This window comes from Poromitra crassiceps (genome assembly GCF_964638095.1).
Source record: "Poromitra crassiceps genome assembly, chromosome: 15".
Classification (NCBI taxonomy): Eukaryota; Metazoa; Chordata; class Actinopteri; order Beryciformes; family Melamphaidae; genus Poromitra; species Poromitra crassiceps.
In genome coordinates, this window is record NC_139634.1 from 14,348,298 (window position 1) to 14,370,760 (window position 22,463).

The 22,463-nt window shown below is 45.4% G+C and overlaps 3 protein-coding genes and 2 pseudogenes across 5 annotated transcripts in view; 4 read left to right on the forward strand and 1 right to left on the reverse strand.

Moving 5' to 3' along the window:
• LOC310790632 (histone H3.2) overlaps window positions 1–2,167 on the forward strand; it is a gene marked incomplete at its 3' end in the record, with an annotated part of 494,832 nt that extends 492,665 nt beyond the window's left edge. The window contains exon 2 of the mRNA XM_083652340.1: window positions 1,734–2,167. Within this exon, the coding sequence (XP_083508466.1) occupies window positions 1,757–2,167 (411 nt within the window). The 5' untranslated portion in view covers window positions 1,734–1,756. The remainder of the gene's footprint in view (window positions 1–1,733) is intronic.
• Window positions 318–692, forward strand: LOC310790625 (histone H2B pseudogene; annotated as a pseudogene). Its single transcript has one exon. The product of its transcript is annotated as a histone H2B pseudogene (transcript).
• Window positions 2,168–3,359: 1,192 nt separating the features above from the next.
• LOC310790622 (histone H2A pseudogene) lies at window positions 3,360–3,743 on the forward strand (annotated as a pseudogene). Its single transcript has one exon. The product of its transcript is annotated as a histone H2A pseudogene (transcript).
• Window positions 3,744–4,668: 925 nt separating this feature from the next.
• LOC310790630 (histone H4) lies at window positions 4,669–4,980 on the reverse strand (the record flags this gene model as incomplete). Its single annotated transcript, XM_083652339.1, has 1 exon — window positions 4,669–4,980. One exon carries the CDS (start codon window positions 4,978–4,980, stop codon window positions 4,669–4,671), a length of 312 nt encoding a protein of 103 aa, XP_083508465.1.
• A 5,653-nt stretch (window positions 4,981–10,633) lies between these two features.
• dock2 (dedicator of cytokinesis 2) overlaps window positions 10,634–22,463 on the forward strand; it is a 152,473-nt gene continuing 140,643 nt past the window's right edge. Inside the window, exons 1-12 of the mRNA XM_083651749.1 lie at window positions 10,634–10,768; window positions 12,235–12,318; window positions 13,222–13,262; window positions 13,347–13,402; window positions 14,111–14,204; window positions 14,446–14,594; window positions 15,405–15,540; window positions 16,142–16,299; window positions 18,281–18,362; window positions 18,542–18,677; window positions 19,538–19,616; window positions 20,515–20,591. Coding sequence (XP_083507875.1) covers window positions 10,726–10,768; window positions 12,235–12,318; window positions 13,222–13,262; window positions 13,347–13,402; window positions 14,111–14,204; window positions 14,446–14,594; window positions 15,405–15,540; window positions 16,142–16,299; window positions 18,281–18,362; window positions 18,542–18,677; window positions 19,538–19,616; window positions 20,515–20,591 — 1,135 coding nt within the window. The 5' untranslated portion in view covers window positions 10,634–10,725. The remainder of the gene's footprint in view (window positions 10,769–12,234; window positions 12,319–13,221; window positions 13,263–13,346; window positions 13,403–14,110; window positions 14,205–14,445; window positions 14,595–15,404; window positions 15,541–16,141; window positions 16,300–18,280; window positions 18,363–18,541; window positions 18,678–19,537; window positions 19,617–20,514; window positions 20,592–22,463) is intronic.

The window sequence follows — 22,463 nt, forward strand, 5'->3', positions numbered from 1 at the left end:
TGTGAACTATCTACCGCTGACCTTTCTCTGATCTACTTCGGGGTGAGAGAATAGCTTTATCATGTGGAATCAGCTTTACAGTCGATCCCTCAGGAGTCGTTTTATTTTGAAAATCCAAGACACTACACGGCAAAAGTGTTATTTCCTGTGTTAACTTGACACCAACAATCTTCTGATTGGTCGACGATTTTGAAGGTACAACTGACCAATGAACACGCACGAGCCGCAGGATTCTATTTGCATAGCTGTCTATAAATACAGTCGTTTTGTCGCCTTGACTTCATTCGTTCGTTGCTGTGAAGTACCGAGAACTGATCATGCCTGAACCAGCCAAGTCAGCGCCCAAGAAGGGCTCCAAGAAAGCCGTCACCAAGACGGCCGCCAAGGGCGGCAAGAAGCGCAGAAAGTCCAGGAAGGAGAGCTACGCCATCTACGTGTACAAGGTGCTGAAGCAGGTACACCCCGACACCGGCATCTCCTCCAAGGCCATGGGCATCATGAACTCCTTTGTGAACGACATTTTTGAGCGCATTGCCGGTGAGGCGTCTCGCCTGGCTCATTACAACAAGCGCCGCACCATCACCTCCAGGGAGATCCAGACCGCCGTTCGCCTGCTGCTGCCTGGCGAGCTGGCCAAGCACGCCGTGTCCGAGGGAACCAAGGCCGTCACCAAGTACACTAGCTCCAAGTAAACTACTAGAGCTTCACCAACACAAAGGTCCTTTTAAGGGCCACCCACTACTTCATAAAAGAGCGTACTATCTACACATACACGCATGCAATACAACTACAATTATGTTTTGTTGATAGTTTCAGGGATGCGAACTTGTTTGTATTTTTTTGTAGTGTCTGCCCTGATTTGTCAATTTTTTCACTCTGCTTTTGCAGCCAGGAAGATATGAATTTGAATCGTTCCTGTATATTTCTATGTATCCCGTGTCTGCACCAATCAGTCCATTTCCTTGTGCAAACATATACCATGGCGAACTAAATTTACCTTTATCTATCCTACAGTATTATTTTCAAATAAGCACTCTTGACTGCAATAGTCGTTTGTATAATAGTCATACATCAACAGAATTTAAATGAGTGATGTATTATAACTAAAATGCATTATGCAAAGTGTACTTGGACTTTCAAACAGGTTTCACTCAGCATGACATACAAGAAGAATAAAGCATTGTGCAAGTGTTAACTTCCCCATCCTGTGCATATTCTTCTGCTGTTCTCCATAGATTATAGAGCACTAACCAAATAAACATACATGACTGTAGCCTACACAACTAAATACATGTAGCCTATAACAGTAGCCTATTTTAAATTAGTTTGAGTTATAATAGTGTATCCAGGATTTTGTTTTCCGCTCTTCACACTCCACTGTTGGAGCCCATTATTTTCTATTGTATTTGATCTTATTTTAGTTTGTGTTTTTATTATTTTTAACCATGATTTAGCTGGTTATCTTTTCTACATAGGAGTGAAAACAGTGACAGAAAATACTTGGGTTAGTAAAAACATAATAATTTAGTAAGCCTACACATTGTAGGCTACAATCGTCCTCTTCAGAATTTCTGCGCCGCTGTAGCAGAGGAGTATTTTGAATTTGGGCGGACTTTCCATCTGCCGATGCGTGCGCGCGCGTCCCTCAGGCAGGCCAATCAGCGCATGGCAGCTCTCCTGCGCTGGCTATATAAAGCCGGTGACATTCGCTGTGAGACCATTTTGTGCTCTAGAAGGAAGTGCTGACTGCTCTACAATGGCCAGAACCAAGCAGACCGCCCGTAAATCCACTGGAGGCAAAGCTCCCAGGAAGCAGCTCGCCACCAAGGCTGCCCGTAAGAGCGCCCCGGCCACCGGCGGCGTCAAGAAGCCTCACCGTTACAGGCCCGGTACCGTGGCTCTCAGAGAGATCCGTCGCTACCAGAAATCCACCGAGCTGCTGATCCGCAAGCTGCCCTTCCAGCGCCTGGTGAGAGAGATCGCCCAGGATTTCAAGACCGACCTGCGCTTCCAGAGCTCCGCTGTCATGGCTCTGCAGGAGGCCAGCGAGGCTTACCTGGTCGGCCTGTTTGAGGACACCAACCTGTGCGCCATCCACGCCAAGAGGGTCACCATCATGCCCAAAGACATCCAGCTGGCCCGTCGCATCCGCGGAGAGCGCGCTTAAACCATCTGCTTTCTACACCAACCCAAAACGGCTCTTTTAAGAGCCACCCCCATCTTCACTGCAAAGGGTTGCTATTCCTGCGTTTCGTTTTGCAATTATGCATAATTGTGTTTTGTGTTTAATAATAAACATTTAATAATAACCCTAGATAACACCCCGCCCCTATTACCATAGTATGCTACCTGGCATACAGCAAAAGCACTAGTAGCTTATCTACTTTTCAATAACGTTACATTTAACGGATAAAAATGGAGGTGAGCGCTTCTGTCCACGACTGTTATTTATTCAGAACAGCTTTATTGTAATTAAATTACGTGTTTTGTGTAGGGAGGGAAATTCAACAATGTCATGTGGATTATGATTCCAGCCATGGAAAAAAAACAATCCCACTGAGTTTTATGTCAGAATTTAGAGGATGAAGATGTCAGAATTGTGAATCTGAGAACTCAAATGGATATTCGACTCACTGCCACTCCACACAACGGCTCTTTTCAGAGCCGCATCAATATTCTATCACGTTTATTCAGCTTTTAAAATGTAACATAAATTCAGTTGACAAAATGTGTATTCCAACATAACAGGCCCTTCTGCTTTTTTCACATTTTTGAAATAAAACATGTTCTGAGGGTTTTACATAAATCCAAAAACCATCAAATCACAATACAAAAGCACAAATAAAAGATTAGGCTACATGTTCGTAGGTCGAGGGGCTTGCAATTCATGGCATCAAATACATTGCCAATACAATGAAAGGCGAAATAAAACACTAAATTCAGAAGTCCAGTAGCCTACATGCCAGGGGAATGTCTGCTGCCTATCAAGAGTTATTTGTGACCATGTCACTGTTGATAACAGTGTGTTGGCTGGACCTTGCAACATGGCCCAGACCTGAAGCAGGTGCTTCTATTTCATCCTCACATTTAAATCATAAGACATGTTTTTGTTTTCTTTATTTCCATCTTATTTTCCCCCCAATTACACCCAACAAAACGTAGGCTATTGAAGAAAAGTCCTTTAGTTTCTTCATGAAACCCCGCTTAAATTCAAACTCAGGCGCGCGCTGCTTCTCTGCAGCCTCTTTTCTGATTGGACGAACAGGAACCGCTCGGTCCGCACCCAGGCCATATAATCCAGGGCTTCCCTTGTGCTTCACATTTTCTTTGAGTCTGAGCTCTTGAAAGAAGTCTTCACCATGAGTGGCAGGGGCAAAACCGGCGGAAAGGCTCGCGCAAAGGCGAAGACCCGCTCATCTCGTGCCGGGCTCCAGTTCCCGGTCGGCCGTGTCCACAGGCTGCTGCGCAAAGGAAACTACGCTCAGCGTGTCGGTGCTGGAGCCCCGGTGTATCTGGCGGCGGTGCTCGAGTATCTGACCGCTGAGATCCTGGAGTTGGCTGGAAACGCTGCCCGCGACAACAAGAAGAGCCGCATCATCCCCCGTCACCTGCAGCTGGCCGTCCGCAACGACGAGGAGCTCAACAAGCTGATGGGCGGAGTCACCATTGCTCAGGGCGGCGTGCTGCCCAACATCCAGGCGGTGCTGCTGCCCAAGAAGACCGAGAAGGCTGGCAAGAAGTAAACTGCACCAGCCTGTCCAAACATCAAACCAAAGGCTCTTTTAAGAGCCACCCAATCCCATGAAAAGAGTACAAGTCTTGATAGGAACGCATAATATTTACAATACACATTATACTCAATATATACACATACAAAATACCAGTTGGTTCTTTGTGCAGTCGACTTTGTGGTAGCCTATGCCTATGGGTGCCCTACTTTTAAAGAATGCTGCCACTTTAAACTACAGATACTAAGCTCATGTTAACGTATAATGTGAGATATGCAGAGGGAATGTGTGTGTGTCTCTCTCTATATGTAACAAACAGGGCTCTCTTGACCGCCTTCTCTGCATATCCCACTAGTGTGTGATCTACCCTAAACATGCTATAGACTTTGAGGGTAATCACGATTCTTGTATCTGCAGGTTATAGATAGGTTTGTAGTTTAGTATTAGTGGTTTCAGCTCAGCAGCTAAAATATGGGCTAATGTGTAATACGTAGTCTACACAGTAGATGATGTTGACATGCGTTTGTATGAATTGCACAATAGTTACTAATCTACATTGGTTACTTCTATCTGCAAATGTATAAAAGTGTGCACGCCACGCATATAACCACTATGAAGTTGGGAGGTATATAAGGCCAATTCAGTGCAGGCCTAAATGTGTGCGAGATAAAACTGGATTGCTTAAACTGCATTCCTTTCATGTACACCAATGTTACATTAAATAAAACCAGCTATGATGTTCCCAAATCAGTTTTGTGCGTGCCTGTGGGAGTCACTGTTTGAACGTTGCATTTGGGAGGCGCTATTTTTTGTAAAGCCTTGATTTATTGCAGAATTATGATGTAGCTACACAAAAAAAAGACCGGAATAGACTCTTTGGGTAGATGTGGGTGGCTCTTAAAAGAGCCTTTGTTGTTTTTTTGTTGGTCGGTAAATTAAGTTAACCTCCGAAGCCGTACAGAGTGCGGCCCTGCCTCTTCAGAGCATACACCACATCCATGGCGGTGACGGTCTTTCTCTTGGCGTGCTCGGTGTAGGTGACGGCATCACGGATGACGTTCTCCAGGAAGACCTTGAGCACCCCGCGGGTCTCCTCGTAGATCAGACCAGAGATGCGCTTCACTCCGCCGCGGCGAGCCAGACGGCGGATAGCGGGCTTGGTGATTCCCTGGATGTTATCACGGAGAACTTTACGGTGCCGCTTGGCGCCTCCTTTGCCGAGTCCCTTTCCGCCCTTGCCTCTTCCAGACATCGTGCTGATTCGTTTAGTTCGAAAAGAAGAACAAACTGATGAAGACGCTCAGAAAGCTTCACAATATAAACATTATTTGCGGACCTAAAGGAGGAAGACAGAGCGCACTTTGCTGGGCGGTGCCAAACTCTGAAGTCCTTCCCCTCCTCATGTTTATGAAAAGTCAGTTGCAGGAAGTTAGCAGAAGCTACCAGCATTTCCGGCTGAGCGAGTTCACTTTGAAAATAAAAGTAACATACTGACACAATATTTATATTGATGTTTTTCATCATGCCTATTATGATAAATCGCCTCTAATGTGTTATTATTCACCATTAATTAAGGACGAATCAGCGTATCATCACAACAACAAGAAAGCACTTCCGGGTGCCACTGCAGCAGTTAAGTAGGCTAGTAGGAAATTAGAAAGCCTAGGAAATAGAGTAGGCCTACCGAAGGGATGACATATTTTGTAGGCTTGACCAGAGGCAACTATGCACTTTGATCAGATCGATGTATTATGCACTTTGTATAGTTCAGATCGATGTATTCTGTATTATAGAAGGATGTAGGATGTTTTATAACATGCACTTTGTACTGTCCCTGTCCTATAGTGTTTATTGTCTGTTTTTGATATTGTGTCTATGTTCTTTGTTCATAAGACTACAGATGGAAATTAGCTTCTTGCTAAATCTTGTGCACACATATTTTTGTTTACTGCAGATGATTATGTGCACGCTGTCCTCTAAACGAAATAAATTCAAATTCAAATTACGAACTGATTAAGTGTTACTTCCAGACTCATTCCTGCGGTAGGCCTACTTAGCTGAAAAGTTGTGCCAAACAAACGTTAATATCTCCAAAACTATACATCACATTGCTATTTTACTTTCTGAGTTAGAGCAGAAGTAGCTAAAGGGTCACATGTATTATGTATGTAGTGTTAAAGTGGTGTGAACTGTCACAGTTTTAAAATGTGTGAATTTAGTCAAACTAGACGATATTTTGTGGGACTCCAGCCCGGTATTGTGTGTGTGTGTGTGTGTGTGTGTGTGTGTGTGTGTGTGTGTGTGTGTGTGTGTGTGTGTGTGTGTGTGTGAGGTCTGTGTATCGATATGCGCATGTCCAAATTGCATGAATTGCCATCCGTCAGATTCCCAGCAGCTGGGTTTGAAGTCGATCGGACAAATAGTTATTGAGATAAACCGCTTTTTGCTTGCCAGTAGGTGGCGCTATGCAGAATAGCATGGACTTCGGCACTCTACTCTGTCTGGTTCCCAGCATCACATTCCCCAAGTTTGAAGTCGATCGGACAAATGGTTCTTGAGATAAACTGCTTTTTGTGTTTGCCAGTAGGTGGCGCTATGCCGAATGGCACACAATTCAGCAGCGCACCCACACAAGTGGATCGGACAAACGGTTCTTGAGATAAACCAGTTTTTGTGTTGACAGTTTGTGTTTAGGGAAGATTTACTTATTTTATTTTGCCACTGGTGTATGCGCATTGCGCCCCAATTCTGATTATGTGACTACAGGTGAATACTTTTTTCCTCATGGACAGTAAACTGACAGACTGCACCTAAATTGGGGGGTGTAACGATCAACTGTTATTATTAGTCTGGGCACCTTTCACCCCGCTTTTTGTCATGGGGGCGTAAACCAAGGAACCGGAAATAAGTGCGCCAAAAAACGTCTTTATTGCCGTTAGCTTGATGCGGCGAGGTCTGGAGAGCCATAAACAGACTGTCTCATCTACATCCGGCGAATGCAGCTATACAGTCTGTACGTTACACCCCCAGAACATGCACAAGGAAGTTGGGAAAAAACCTTCAGACTGGAAGGAAGTTCGACAAAATCCGACCAATCACAACACGTGTGTCCACGGAAAAAAAATTCTGATTGGACTAATGAGCGGAAGACCCACCTTAAAAAAATTCTGATTGGACTAATGAGCGGAAGACCCGCCTTTCTGCTTCCCATTCCGGTTGGTGCATGATTCTCCCTCACGAAGTACAGACGGTATGTATGGCGGAAGCATTTGAAAATTGCGGAAGCCAACTCCTCTGTTAGAGACTAGGAGAGCCAAAGAGACAATGGAGTACTTGCCATGTGAAATCTTATGATCAATGTCCATGTCTTTCCCAGCACAGGCAGCAGAGATGCTTCAACTGTTGTACTCAATCCTCCATTATCGATAACAGTGGACAGACAACTAGCGTTATAACTATTCCATCAACTCGCCATTTGTTTGAAAAGTAAAGCTTCTGTATTGGCTTAAAATATGCGAGATTGTGAATCCCCAATGTTTCTACAAGAACTTCTTCAAAAACTTCGTTTGGTACGTCCATCTTTTGTTTTGTTGTTTGCCGTTTTATTTTCTGATTCGTTGTGTCTAATTGTCAAGTTAACAAGCCATTTCCGCTGTTACTTCCTGTCTAGGGCGGGCTCTAGGCCGGAACCAGGCAGGGCGACAAAATCGCTTGTGAACGGAGGCAGGCTCTTTCTCGCCGAGAAGAGCCTGGTGACGCGAGGTGTTATTATACATTGAGCCACTAGGTAGTCTAAAACAGACTGTCTCATCTACATCCGGCGAATGCAGCTATAGACCAAATCAGCGGGATGTTTACATTTACTTCCGGGTACCCCTGAGGTCCACACATTATAATGGCGGTGGACGGCACAAACTGACGTGTTGAAGACAAAAACAGACAAAGAAGACAAAAATGGTTCGTCCGTGTTGTGTTGTTGTTTAATATCATTCATAACACTTTCACTAACGTTAGTGGAGACCAGACTAGCTAATTTACCTGTTGGACCAGACTAGAGTAGACTTGAAGCTAAATTAAATTGACGTGGCGTCAGTATCTCTGTCTGTACCAGGCTTTCTCGCCGAGAAGAGCCTGGTGACGCGAGGTTACTCTGTAACGTTAACGACTGCAAAAAAACAGCGAGTTTGACAGACAAACAAACATTATTAGCTAGCTAACACTACATAAAACAAACACAGAAGAAAGGCTAGATACGTCGGACAAGCATGTTTACCAACCGTTTAACCATTTAAATTGAAAGTAGTCGGCTGAAAACAACGAGAGGGTTTGACAGCATTTATTTGACAACACGCACATTTAAACCTGCCGCCTTCCCCAAGTGGTACCCGGAAGTAAATTTGTTTACATGGTGACGTCACGGTGATTTGGTCTATACGGAAGCATTGAAATTGCGGAAGCCAACTCGTCTGTTCTAAGAGACTAGCCACTAGGCGGCAGTAGCGGTTGGTCACTGATCCAAGGTTGAGGTTCAAAGGAACACGAAGAAGTAGAACGACATGGGGTCTACATAACCTCGCGTCACCAGGCTCTTCTCGGCGAGAAAGAGCCTGGCTCCCGCCCACAATTGATTTTGTCACCCTACTGGTTCCCGCCTAGAGCACGCCCTAGACCGGATGGCAGCGTTTCTAGCTCGTCAACTTTCACGTTAACTTGACAATTTGACCCAAGTATCAGAATCCTCTTTCACCGTTTTGACCGGTGTGTCAGGCGGTGGTGGCGGAGATGCCATATTGCATAAACGTTTTGTTTTATGTAACGCTAGCTTTGTTTTGATCAGACTCTAGTTTAGGTAACATCACCGCGTCAAGCTAACGGCAACAAAGACGTTGTTAGGCGCATTGCCATCCGGTGTTAATTCTGGGTCCGGGGTTTACGCCCCCATGACAAAAAGCGGGGTGGAAGGTGCCCAGACTAGGGTCTACATGTAACCAGCCAGCATGAAAATAAAGTTCAAAGTTAAACAAAAATAACTAGTGTTTGATTTAAAACAACAACAAAACAGGGGGGGATGCTGACCATGGCTCGTGTTCATGTTAGAGCATGTCGGTGATATTTATCTGTGTAGTATACTGTCTGTAGGCTACTGTTATGGTTAATGCATAATACAGACTGGCAGAAGGCTGAGCACCCGAGGGTATGTATACTTGAAGTTTGATTATTTACTGATTGTGTCTACTCTATGCTAACTCGTTAGCAAGCCAGTGGCTTTAGCACAGTGAGTGGAGTTGTAGCCACTACTAGCCGTTTAGCTAAACACGGCAAGCTTTCGTTTGATTGTTTGCCGACGTGGAGACAATAGTACAGAGGTTTCGACATACAGGAGAAACCAGATAGCGCTATGATGAGCTACCAGGACATCACTCATAATGTTAGTTCGTCTGGCCACGATGGATGGAAGACCCACACGGAAGCGTGGACACCGCCATTCCTCCTCCCCATTCTACCCTTCGACAGACACCCAATACTCCCACTGCCAGCAACAGACCCGCAGAACTGTAAGGTAACATTACCAGTTCCACACTGTATTTTGTTTTTGCTCACTGCTCCCAAATACGCTTCAGCACCCACCCAGGCCTGCAACAGCTGGGTTTTATTTGCTTGGTTCAAAACAAAGTGACAAAACTATAGCCCCCAATGGCCAATCAAGCCCACAAATATACACACAATCAATCATTCAATCAATCACTGCTAGGGACACTGATACAAAATGAAATTAAATGTACAAGTCATCATCATGACAGCCAGTCTCACAAAGGAATTCACACCTCACTCACCCACTGACTTGCTTAAAACCAATCGCTGTCATATTCAACACTATCATTCTCTTACTCTCTCACTCGTTGACTCTCTATCTACTATATCACTATTGCTGTCTAGTCCTAAGGTTTTTTTTTTCACCCTGTAGACGTTTTTAGGAAGAAAACAAGTTTATGTGAACTTTGACCACAAGTTGGTGCTATTGTGCTATATAACCGCTAGGGGGCGCTGTCTGATTATTAATGGCACTGACAGAGATTCACTGTCATTAATATACAATTTTAACTTCACAACATAAACATTCTAAATTGAACCCCAGCTCACTTCCTGTTGCAGTGTTTGCTAGTACAATAGGACAGGACTGCTAGGACAGGACTGATAATGTAGTCATTGTAGTGCTGCTGCCACTCTCCCGGCCAACACACGTCACAAATGTATGGCTGAATGATTGCCTAGTCTGACATGGTGACATCGTGGAAGACAACAAATATTGTGTAGTCTGATGTTGGCATAAGGGGTAAAAAGGTATCAGTAAAATATGTAAATAACATGAACATGCAATCAGTGTGAAGAGACTAAAATAGTGTAGGATAGGATAGTGTGACATTATTGACTCTAGGCTTTAATTGAAAGTCTACAGTGTGTTTTGCACCAATTGTAGACAGCAGAGAGAGTTTTGGCTGGGACTGGAATAGAGTGAGGTACAGTGATTTTTCTATGTAGCTAGGTATTTCTGAATATCACCAACATGGTATATTCAGTATATCAGGTAGTGCAATCTAATGTTGACAAGATGCCAAGGCAAAATATTCCAAAGTCCTTTCACAGCCACAGCATTCAGACAACAAACTTGCCCTTTCTTATTGTACTAAATGATAATCATTGTTATTTCAATTAACATGACATTATGGAGTTTAGGTGATCCACAGAGTCCAAATGGACAGAATGGAGACTGCATAGGGCCATGAGCTGCTCAGGACTCCACTCTGCACTGCTCACCCACTTCCCCTTAGCCCTGTGAGGGGAGGAAGAGAAGAGACAGAAGAGGAAGACAGGCGAGGGGGGCGGGCTTATTGCATTCATTTAGAGAAAAAAAATGCAGAAGTGAGACTTACAGCACCCATGAAGACAGAGGAGAGAATCAGAGAGAGTTAGATAGTCTGTAGAGACAGATGTAGCCATGGCTCCATGGACAAGGATCTGTTCCGAGAAGTACGGTGTAGGTAAGTCAGTTGTCCACATGCCTTTGTATGTATGCTTTGTGTGTGTGTGTGTTTATATGTGTGTGATAGTAAAGTACACTTGCTGCAAATGTAGAGTAAGAGAGGCCATCGTTTCCTGTTTGACAGGATGTGGGCAGGTGTGTTCTAACGGCCTACCGAAGGAGTATATTCACCATTTAGCATCAACACAACACAACCTGCATTGCAACACTTAAGGTGGATTGGATTCTGGATAAAAAAAAACATGGGGAGCTTGCGATCTGTGTCTCAATCGAATGGAGGCATGAGTGGCAGATAGCAGGCAATCACCACTTACGGCCCATTCCATGCAGCGCGCATAATATTCAATAAATGACAAGTGTTAGATGTGGAGAGATCAATTTCTGCACAAGGAACAGGGCGAGTGGAGACTGTGAGAAGTCTGCCAGTCCAACCTGTGTGTGGTCTAGTATGCAGCAGGGGACAAATATGACAGAGTCTCAGCACGTTTTTCCATTATGCAAAGGAGACACACTCAAATCACTTCTGACGCTCTTCTCATATTGATTTTCACAGCAGACTGGTTCAGTGGCCTGCCTGCAGAAAATACATCCATATTAAACAACTACTTATATGTTCTCTACGTCTTGTCGTGGAAAATTACTTTAGACAATTAGTATTAATGTTTCTCGTCCCAATAGCCCTATAGTTTATAGCCATATATAGTAATAGAAGTTGATATTGTCAATATTGTACAATAAATCAATAAATACAAACTCAAGCAAGAATACAGGAGTGATTATCAAGTGGTGTTTATGTGATCTCTTCCTGGTCTGTTAGATCGACAACACAGGAAGTGGAGGAGGAAGGAAGCTGCGTGCATTATAACACTGCAGTGAGACCTGTTGCAGTAGAAACTGTAACTGATAAGACTTCTAGAGACTAAGATTGTGCAAGAATGTATTCTTTCTGAAATTGTGAATATTCTTTTTGAGAAGCAAATAGCAACCCCAAGCCAAAAATTAAATTGCATAATAGTTTAGTAAAGAGGTTATTAGATTATTATTAGATTAGCAATCGTTTTGTGGGTGAAACTCCCCAATTCTAAGTGCCCAATCTTTCAGACCATTTTGAAACCAGACTTTTCATTTCATACCTCTGTTTCCCTCTTAAGACTACAACTGTTCATCTCATTCTGGTCTCATACTACTATTAAACCTTTCATTGCAAGTGAAGACTGCGACTGTGCGATACTACGTAAAATAATAAAACACATATTGATGCAATATAATGTGTAGATTAAAAAAAAAACGTTGATACTGTATGTCAAGTGTTGCTTGTGATGAGTTTAGAAATGGAGCCAAAAAGAGACAGCTGAAAACGATGTTGAAATGGTCTGAGTAGATTTTTTTTAACGTTTAACGTTTATTTGCTCTATCACTATCTGACTTCTTCAGACTCTGGTCATTTGTCTGTCTGTCTTCTAGTGAAGTGGAATTTTGCTGGCAAAGGAGAGAAGCAGCTTTCCCTGGAGGTTGGAGACACTGTCCACATCCAGGAGGTCTGCGATGGTAAGTAATAATCACAATCTAACATACTATCACTAAGGATAAGAATTATACCCGATTATCAAAACTCTGGTCAAAATGGCAGGTTTGGCTGGATTGGTCCATTTTATTTTATTATTTTTTATTTTCGACATGCTGCTTCTTAACAAAAATAGCTGGTAGCTTACATAAGCATTTTTGATATATTATAGTATATTTGTAATTATTGTGTCCATATACATAGTATTTTATAAATACTTCATCATCCCTCATCCCTGTGTCAATTACGACTACTTGTACTAACTACAGTATGTACTTAATTTTGTACCATACATACCATACCATACCATACCATACCATACCATAGCCTGAGTAAACCCAGCCTTCAAAGTGACGTCACAGGCTATGCCTGTAGCGCATAGAGGTCACGTGGAGGCTGGGTTTACCCAGGCTAACCATACCATACCATACCATACCATACCATACGCCATCCCACACCCATGTTGACAAATGCTTGTGTTACAGTGAGTGTGTTTACATACACACTAATAAACCATTTATTATCAGATTTCTAGAGTTACCTGATTATCAAGTGGTCATGTAAACAGCATCCTTTACTGGATAAAGGCGGTTTATGAGAAAACCGATAAACACACCTAGGTTTCTGCTGAATCATCAGGTTTATTCATTGCAGTCAATGTCCATTCACGCACTTTGAGGTGAGTTCCCGCTATTTACTATAAAGTGCATGTGGACACGGAAATCAGATTATTGCCAGTTACCTGATGATTCTCAGTTATCTGTTCATTGTGTGCATGTAAACACACTCATTGTGAAACATCTACAGTATACAGGTTCTGGGGAAGAATTTGTGTTCTTGTGTTCAGTGTGTTTTTCTGTTAGTAACGTGTGTATTTTCTCTCTCAGGATGGTACAAAGGCTACCTGGACAAAAACAAGGCCTGTCAGGTAGGGATGGTCTCACATAACCTGCTTTTACAGAGAGGGGAGTGAGCTGCCATTGATTTGTGTTCTCTGCTGGTTCCTCTGTAGGGAGCCTTCCCTGCCAGTTTTGTCCAGCTGAGGGAGGTCATCGTTGAACAACGAGGGTGAGTAGAGAAGAAGAGATGTCACCTCTTTCCAAAAGTAACCCCCCCCCCCCCCCCCCGCGCGGGGGAGGAGCGAGGGCCGCAAGCGAGGGCCACAAGCTTCAAATGACGTCAATGTGTTGGGCGCGACCTCCGTATGCCGCCCACCGCGTACCTGAAGATTTTTCTCACAGCGCGACCTCCGCACGGCTTCTCTCCAAACATGGCCGCTTTCGAGCCACTGAGCCCTGAACACTGAGCTGTGTTTTCACCACATTTCTTGACCCATGTGGTAGGCTAAACTTTGATTTGCAACTGTTCGTTTTTAGTCATTTCACCAAGTTAATGTGTTGTGTTGAGAGCATGTTTGAGAGAGATTAAAAGCAGCACATAGTAGGCTATCAGGGCTGAGAACTGAAACGGCTATTCAGTAAAAACAAGTTTGGTGATTCATTGTGCTGATGTACGGTCGTTTGAGAGTGAAAGCGCACTCAGTACTGCACATAATAGCATTTCATTGCGACTTTTCACGGGCTGTTCGCACTATTACCATTGTACAATACATGCTGATCACTTGGCTGATCACCTCTGAGTATAAAAGCATCTGCCCCAGCGCGAGGTCAGCACGTGACTCGCGGAGCTCCACCTCACGGAGCCTTGCTCGAGTATAATGAGCCCATTGTGTGTGTGTGTGTGTGTGTGTGTGTGTGTGTGTGTGTGTAACTACAGAGATGAGGTTGTCATATCTTCAGAGACGCCCCTGGTGAAGGAAGTGACCACCACACTGAGGGAGTGGGGCAGCATATGGAAGCAGCTCTTTGTGGTAAAAACAACAAAACTCTCTGTGTGTGTGTGTGTGTGTGTGTGTGTGTGTGTGTGTGTGTGTGTGTGTGTGTGTGTGTGTTGTGTGTGTGTGAGAGAGAGTGTGTGTGTGTGTGTGTGTGTGTGTGTGTGTGTGTGTGTGTGTGTGTGTGTGTTGTGTGTGTGAGAGAGAGTGTGTGTGCGTGTGTCCATGCACAGGCGTGTGGGTCTGTGTGTAACACTATGCATCTATACTCCTCCAGTTCAATAAGAAGGAGCGTGTGAAGCAGGTACAGAAGCTGATGTGGGAGCTGTTGGAGTGGCGTTCCCAGCTGCTGTCTGGCACCTTGCCCAGCGATGAGTTTAAGGAGCTCAAACAGAAAATCACCTCCAGGATCGACTACGGCAACAAGTATGTCCGCTCCAAAAACAACCAGCAACCCTGTTTACACTTCAAATATAAGAATTATTCAAAGTCTGGCTGATTTCCCTACCAGCTTTCTCCCTGCTGTTACACAAACATTATTTTGATGCCTTGTCAAATACCGGTACATCCCTCCCTGTACATCCGCTTCCACCTGTCACCTCTTCTTATGGAGATTTTTCCCTATCTTTATTCAAGAGCACGGTCTATCAATTTGAGGGCATGATTTATTGATTTCATGTTCAGATTTGATAAGGCTTTCCCTCACCCTTGCTCTCAAATAGCCTCTGCGCATGCTTAGATTTGCTCTGCTTGTGCTCAAACACTGCTTGCAAACTCAATGGTATTTAAAAGAAAAAAGACTTTGAGTGCTAGAAACTAGCAATGACAATGCGTACCGTTGCCCTTTCCCTTGCTGTAAGATAGGGCCCTATATATTTAAATGCAAGCATAGAGTTTGAGCACAGGCAGAGCAAATCGCAGGGGCTATTTGAGTGAGGGAAAGCCTTACAAAATCTGAACATGAAATCAATAAATCATGCTCTGAAACTGATAGGCCGCGCTCTTGAATAAAGATCGGGAAAAATCTCCATATCACCCCCCAAAATCCCCTCGGCCGCCTTCTTCGTCCACCTCTCCTCATCCCATATTCCCTCCCGTGTCTCCTCTCCTCTCCTCTCCTCTCCTCTCCTCTCCTCTCCTCTCCTCTCCTCTCCTCTCCTCTCCTCTCCTCTCCTCTCCTCTCCTCTCCTCTCCTCTCCTCTCCTCTCCTCTCCTCTCCTCTCCTCCCTGCCCCAGGATCCTGGAACTGGACCAGGTGGTTCGGGACCGGGACGGGAACATCCTGGAGCCCGAGCGGGCCAGTGTCATCAGCCTGTTCCGGGCTCACGAGGAGGCCACTGCCAAGATCAACGAACGCATCAAAGAGGAGCCGGTAGGGGAGGGGAGAGGAAGGCGGTGTGGGAGTCCTACTCCTAGGTGTTTTAAGAGCCAATGTGAAAGCTGTCATGAACTGGGCATGGGTGTTGTATCAGTTGGGTATATGGGAGTCGCAAAATGAATATTTATTTATATGAAAATGTCATGGATTATTGCTTATAACCAAATCTACAAGAATCCACTTCCATATAAATTATTCAACTGAGACTCTACCCTGCCTCATGTACAATTCATACTTCATGGTATCCGCAGGGTCTTGAAAATACTAAGTTGATAAATCAATTCAGGGAAAATTAAGGCCTTTAAAAAGTATTAAGAAGTCTTAATCGCCACTTGATGAAGTATAACATTTTGTAGCTGATTGTGTTAAATATCGTCTCATATCGATCGCACGGCCGTGAATTTAATCAAAATCGTCTCGTGGCAGACTTTTTGATATTACCAAATATCGTATCGTCCAAAGAATTCATATAATATTGTATTGCAATGAAACGTGTGTGTGTGTGTGTGTGTGTGTGTGTGTGTGTGTGTGTGTGTGTGTGTGTGTGTGTGTGCGCGTGCGCGTGCATGTGAACGTCCTTCCCTGTCTGGTGCAGTCCAACGTGCAGACGGGCCACTCGGGGATCTCGGCGCGGATCCACTCCTCTCCCACCCACAGCCTCTACGTCTTCGTCAGGAACTTTGTGTGTCGTATCGGGGAGGACTCAGAGCTCTTCATGTCCCTCTACGACCCCATCAAACAGGCCATCATCAGGTGGGGCCCTTCAAGTCCTCCTCTCTCTCTTAGCTTTTCTTTTCATCCCACCCACAACACCATTTGGACTACGTGGTCAAGTCAAGTCAAGTCAAATTTTATTTATATAGCACCTTTCATACACAAAGGCAATTCAAGGTGCTTTACAAAAAAATAATCGAAAAAACAAGCAGCAAAGCAATCCAAATGGTACATTTGGATGGTTTACTGTAACACTGGTCTTAAAGGGACAGCTCACCCTAAAATCTAAAATATTTTCCCTGTCACCAGTATTGCTATTTAGCCATCTAGATCATTTAGTGTCAGTTACCTGAGTTTTGGAGATATCGGCCATAGAGTTTTCTGCCTTCTCTTCTCTCCAGTACAATGGAACTGGATGGCACTCGGCTTGTGGTGCTCAAAGCACCAAACAATGCCTTTGAAAAACTCAACAGCATTGTCTCTTTGCAAAAATCATGACCTTGTTACTCAGGATAATCCACAGACCTTGTTGTGAACAGTTTCATGTAGGAACTATTTTCTTTCGACCAAACTACACCGGTACACCCACTAGCTGATAGCTAGTTCCTAAATGAAACTGCAGCTTGCAGCAGCTAGCTAGCAGCTAGTGGAAGTAGTTTGGTCGGGGGGGAAAGTTCCTACATGAACTGAACGTGTGCTGTCCAAAGAGAAGAGAGATGCATACTTGTCATGCCATAGTCATTGTATGGCTCTACCATCCAAGTACAAAACCAGCCTGAAGAAAATGTGTTGCTGTCCAAATACGATGTCCCTTCTTCTCCATCCCTCCATCTGTGAGAGCCCGTCCTCTCCCCCTCTTGTTTGCTCATCAGTCCTCTCTCCTCCATCAGCCCATTAAATTAGACCAATGTTTGGTTGAGGAATAACAATGCAGAAACACAGATTAGGTGCGGGGCAGCAGATGCTGACTGACAGCGCTATGTGGTGCCTGACAGTAGTGGTGCCGAGCGCCGTCACTCACTGTCATACTGTTTCTGTATCTAAGTCTCAGCCGCTGCAGCTGGCCGCGTTCAGATAGACTCAGGCAGATCACTCACCTTTCTCTCAATCTACTACTACATATGCACCACTAGTTGCTCTTTCTCCCCCATCCATCTTGTTTCTGTCTCATTGTCCTTCTTTGTCTCTCACAATCTTGTTTTGTTGGTTTGTGTGCTTGGTGGTTGATTGTGTGATTGCGTGTTGCGTGCACTTTGCTTCCTTCTGCCCCCACCCCACACACACACACACACACACACACACACACACACACACACACACACACACACACACACACATACACACACACACTTGATCTATCTGTGCCTCTCTCTCTGTTGGCCTGTTTATGTGACAAACTGGCAGCCAGTGGGGTGTTTTGACAGGGTTATTTTAGGAAAGTGTCAGCTTTGCCAAGCTTTGATTCCCTCCACTGTACCCTCAGAGACTGATGTCTGTCTGTCTGTCTGTCTGTCTGTCTATCTCTGTCTGTCTGTCTGTCTGTCTGTCTCTGTTTGTCTGTCTGTCTGTCTGTCTCTCTCTCTGTCTGTCTCTGTCTGTGGCTAGAATTCTTGAATGTGGATTATTATAAAAGTTTCATGCTGCACTAGGAGACTTTGCACATTGTCCAAATGGCAGTGAGAGAGGTAACTGTTTGAAACATTCAAACTCCGATTCAGAGCGATCATGTTGTAATTGACGGTGGTGAACTGCACACGGCAGGCTCATGTTTTTCAACCTGGCCAGTCTGTGATGCGTTATGAACATTAAGAGAGACATGGGGCCAAAGATGTAATGTTGGTGTTGAGAGAGAGAGAGAGAGAGAGAGAGAGAGAGAGAGAGAGAGAGAGAGAGAGAGAGAGAGAGAGAGAGAGAGAGAGAGAGAGAGAGAGAGAGAGAGAGAGAGAGAGAGAGAGAGAGATGTGCCTGTTACATGTTAACCTACAAGGTGTGTGTTAACCCTTTCACATACTCTGTGCAGTGAGAACTACTTGGTGCGCTGGGGCAGCAAAGGTCTCCCCAAGGAGATTGACATGCTCAACAACCTGAAGGTTGTCTTTACGGTAAGTTGCCATCAGAGGGCGTTGCTGTCACACTGTTTCTTAGCATGATGCGCACTAAGATAAGCATAAGAACATGAATGCGCAGAGGAGTCGTACCGCTCCTTCCCTCCCTCTCCTCATCATCACATCTCTCTCTTTCCCCCTTCCTCTCCATCCCTCTGCCTCTCTCCGTCTGCCAGGACCTGGGGAACAAAGACCTGAACAGGGAGAAGATTTATCTGATCTGTCAGATAGTGAGGGTGGGCAGGATGGATCTCAAGGAGACCCACAGCAAGAAGTGCACTCAGGGCCTGAGGCGGCCGTTTGGGGTGGCAGGTACTAGTGGACGAGCCGTGAAACTGTCGCTTTCTGCTCAAATGAAATGCTGTTGCAAAGGAAGAATCTATTGTACTTGGTTGAGTTAAACTAGATTGATGATCACAATAATTGTTTATCATCCTCACACTTTACCTATAGCATTTTTCCTAGCCCTTCCAAAAAGGCTATGGTACATTGGCAACAGAGTAAGGCAATGTAGCTTGGCAAGTTTGCCAATCATTATGTCCATCATTAACTTATTCAATCTTTTTTTTTTTTTTTTTTTTTTTTTTTTTTTTTACTTTTGCTCTGTAAAGGTTACTGGTATATTGTCTGATTTGTCAGCTGCTGAAAGTAATAGGTCACATTTATTTATTTATTTTGCATTATTTTAACCTTTATCCAGGGGGATTGGACTAAGCACACTTGCTATTTTTCCAAGCACTGCCTACAACAGCAGGATCTGCTTTTTGTGTGTAAAGTGCCATGGCTAGGCGTTTAGCTCCCATATCAACACAATCTATACAACAACATCGATACCCCCAAATGCTATTAAATTATATATAGTCCACTTTTATACCTACTGTGAATATCAGCTGCCATTATGTTCCAGGGCATCAAGGCTCCTGCTGCCCCATTGCCTGAAAAAAGTTGCTCATATATCATCATTATTACCTCATCGTAAATCAGCTATCAACTGCTCTTTTGCAAAGGATCCAGACTGGTGTGTGATAGAGAGCCTCAGACATAACCCAGCAATCACAGCTTCTGTCTTTGATTGATGTGATTTGACATCATAAATGGAAGCATTATCTTTGATGTTGTCATTATCTTTGATGATGTCATCACAGACACGTTTGTTTTGCTCTTGTCGGCAGTGATGGACATCAGCGATATCATCAAAGGCAAGACTGAGTGTGACGACAAGAAGGATGAGCATTTCATTCCCTTCTATCCGTATGTCCTGTTTTCCTCTTCTATCATTCTCTACCTCCTCATCCCCCCCTCTACCTCCTCTCATTCTCTACCTGCTCCTCCCTCTCTACCTCCTCTCATTCTCTACCTGCTCCTCCCTCTCTACCTCCTCTCATTCTCTACCTGCTCCTCCCTCTCTACCTCCTCTCACTCTCTACCTCCTCTCACTCTCTACCTCCTCTCATTCTCTACCTGCTCCTCCCTCTCTACCTCCTCTCACTCTCTACCTCCTCTCATTCTCTACCTGCTCCTCCCTCTCTACCTCCTCACTCTCTACCTCCTCTCATTCTCTACCTGCTCCTCCCTCTCTACCTCCTCACTCTCTACCTCCTCTCATTCTCTACCTGCTCCTCCCTCTCTACCTCCTCTCACTCTCTACCTCCTCTCATTCTCTACCTGCTCCTCCCTCTCTACCTCCTCACTCTCTACCTCCTCTCATTCTCTACCTGCTCCTCCCTCTCTACCTCCTCTCACTCTCTACCTCCTCTCATTCTCTACCTGCTCCTCCCTCTCTACCTCCTCACTCTCTACCTCCTCTCATTCTCTACCTGCTCCTCCCTCTCTACCTCCTCACTCTCTACCTCCTCTCTCTCTCTACCTCCTCCCTATCTACCTCTTCTCACTCTCCTCTTCTATCACTCTTCCCTCTCTACCTCCTCTCACTCTCTTACTGCATCTCTAGTTCCAAACTTAAATCCCCATAACAGATTATCCCTGCAATTAAAACAGCATTATTCAATATTTGTGCGCCTGGAAATTTGAGCATCTGCATGATTTTAAGATTGAATGTGTGTGTGTGTGTGTGTGTGTGTGTGTGTGTGTGTGTGTGTGTGTGTGTGTGTGTGTGTGTGTGTGTGTGTGTGTGTGTGTGGGGCTACAGGGTAGTGGCTGAGCACGACTTCCTCCACCCCTTGCTGAACAAAGTGACGTCATCTCGCGGAGACAGCGGAGGCCAAGGTACTTTTCCACACAGGCAGCCGACGCAGCTACTGAATGTTTCCCAGCATCAAGGCATGACACCGAGGACCCCTATCAGACTATTAGACTGTACACACTGCGCTGTTCTGTGGTCCGATGAAATGGCCACCCCCCCCCCCCCCCTCTCTGCACTGCAGGTGAGGATGAAGATCATGATCCTGATGGATTACGCGTGCCCTTGAGCAAAGTGTTTTCATATTACTTACCCCTTAGTCCTCCCTCCCTCCCTCCCTCCCCTCTTGCCTGCACACTAGCTCATCTTTACGGCTCCTCTGACAGTCCCTATGGGCGGCGCTGCCTTGTTCCACATAGAGAGCAAAGCCCACATGTTGGACGGCAGCGGCATCGCGCAGCTTTTTTATCTCTCCTCTCGCCCCCGAAGGCCCCGGACATAGATATGAAAGGAGCACCCGGAGGAGGAGATATGGGAGGGAGCACCGGAGCGCCAGCGCCCCCGGAGGTCCCTTTTTAAAATGACTCACCCTTAATCTCGTGCTCTCTCTTTCAGTTGCCCCTGCAACCCCCCCCCCCCCCCCCCACACACACACACACACACACACACACACCATTCGCCGGCTGGTCATGCAAGTATTGGTTTGTGACATAGATTTCCCCACCTATTTCCCTGAAATAGCTCCCTTTTTTGGGTCCACGCCTCACTTTCTCATCTTATATTTTCTCCCATCATGTGTAGGTGACCATGAAAACTCTGCTGGAGGGTTCTAGCCCAGATTCTTTCAGAATAAATCTGTGTCTATTACCCTGTGCCCTTCCTTTCTTTGTCCCCTCCTCCCCTCTGTTATACCTCTTTCACAAACACACCACTATTCAAGTGGGTGTACTCCATCCCGTTTAGGAGGCAGTTCACGTCGGCGGGAATGTCCTATAAATACAGAGGGTTTTAAAACAAAGTGGAGCAGAGGGGGCTTCTGGGGTAGTGTCGAGGTAAAAGCACTCGCCGCCCACCGCGGACACCCAGGCTCAATTCCCCACAGCGGTACCTCTGGCTTGGGTCAGACGTTCCTACAGGCACTTTTGGCCGTGTCTGCGGGTGGGAAGCCGGTGGGCTAAAGGCCTAAACATGGTCGTCCGTCCGCCTCGAATTGGAGCCGTCTGGCGGTCTGGCGGCGCCAGCGAGCCCTACATGCTCGGACGCCACTTCGCCCTCCCTCCTCCCACCCTCCCTCCTGTGGAAGCTCCGTGTGAAAATGGCGGAGATTGTGTGCCAGGCAGTCTGAATTAAATTGAATGTAACGTTCCCAATTCTATGTATTAAATTCTAAAAAAACGACCCTCAACATTTGGGAAGGCTAAGCCACACAACTAGTTCGTTATAATCTAACGTCATGCTTTGAAAGGCGACTTTACGACGATGAGCCAAGGCAACGGCCAGTCACAACTCTCCTGCAGCTGACGTCACGCACGTATCGTCGGCGCTGAGTCACATTTTCGAGCAGCCCCCATCAGCCGACGGCGCCCCCTCCCCGTAGGACGGCGCGCCACCCGCCGTCATACGGGGAGGGCGGGGCGAGGCTCTGACGGACGACCATGTTTAGGCCTTAAGAGTCCTGGTTTGCCTCACTAATGCCTCCTTTGGTCAGGAGGGAAGGGAGATAGTGTGATCCTCCCGCGTGCTATGCCCTGCCGGTGAAGCTCCTCGCTCTCAGGAAAGAAGCGACTGGTGCCTGCACATGTATCGGAGGAAACGTGCTACTTCTTCCAGCTGATCTGATCGGGGCACCGAATACTTGTCATGTTTGTGCGTGGAAATAGAAACCTTTAAAGATATTGAATATCAGCACTAAACATCTTCTATCGGCAGCTTCAATACAAAAGTCTTAGTACTGCTGA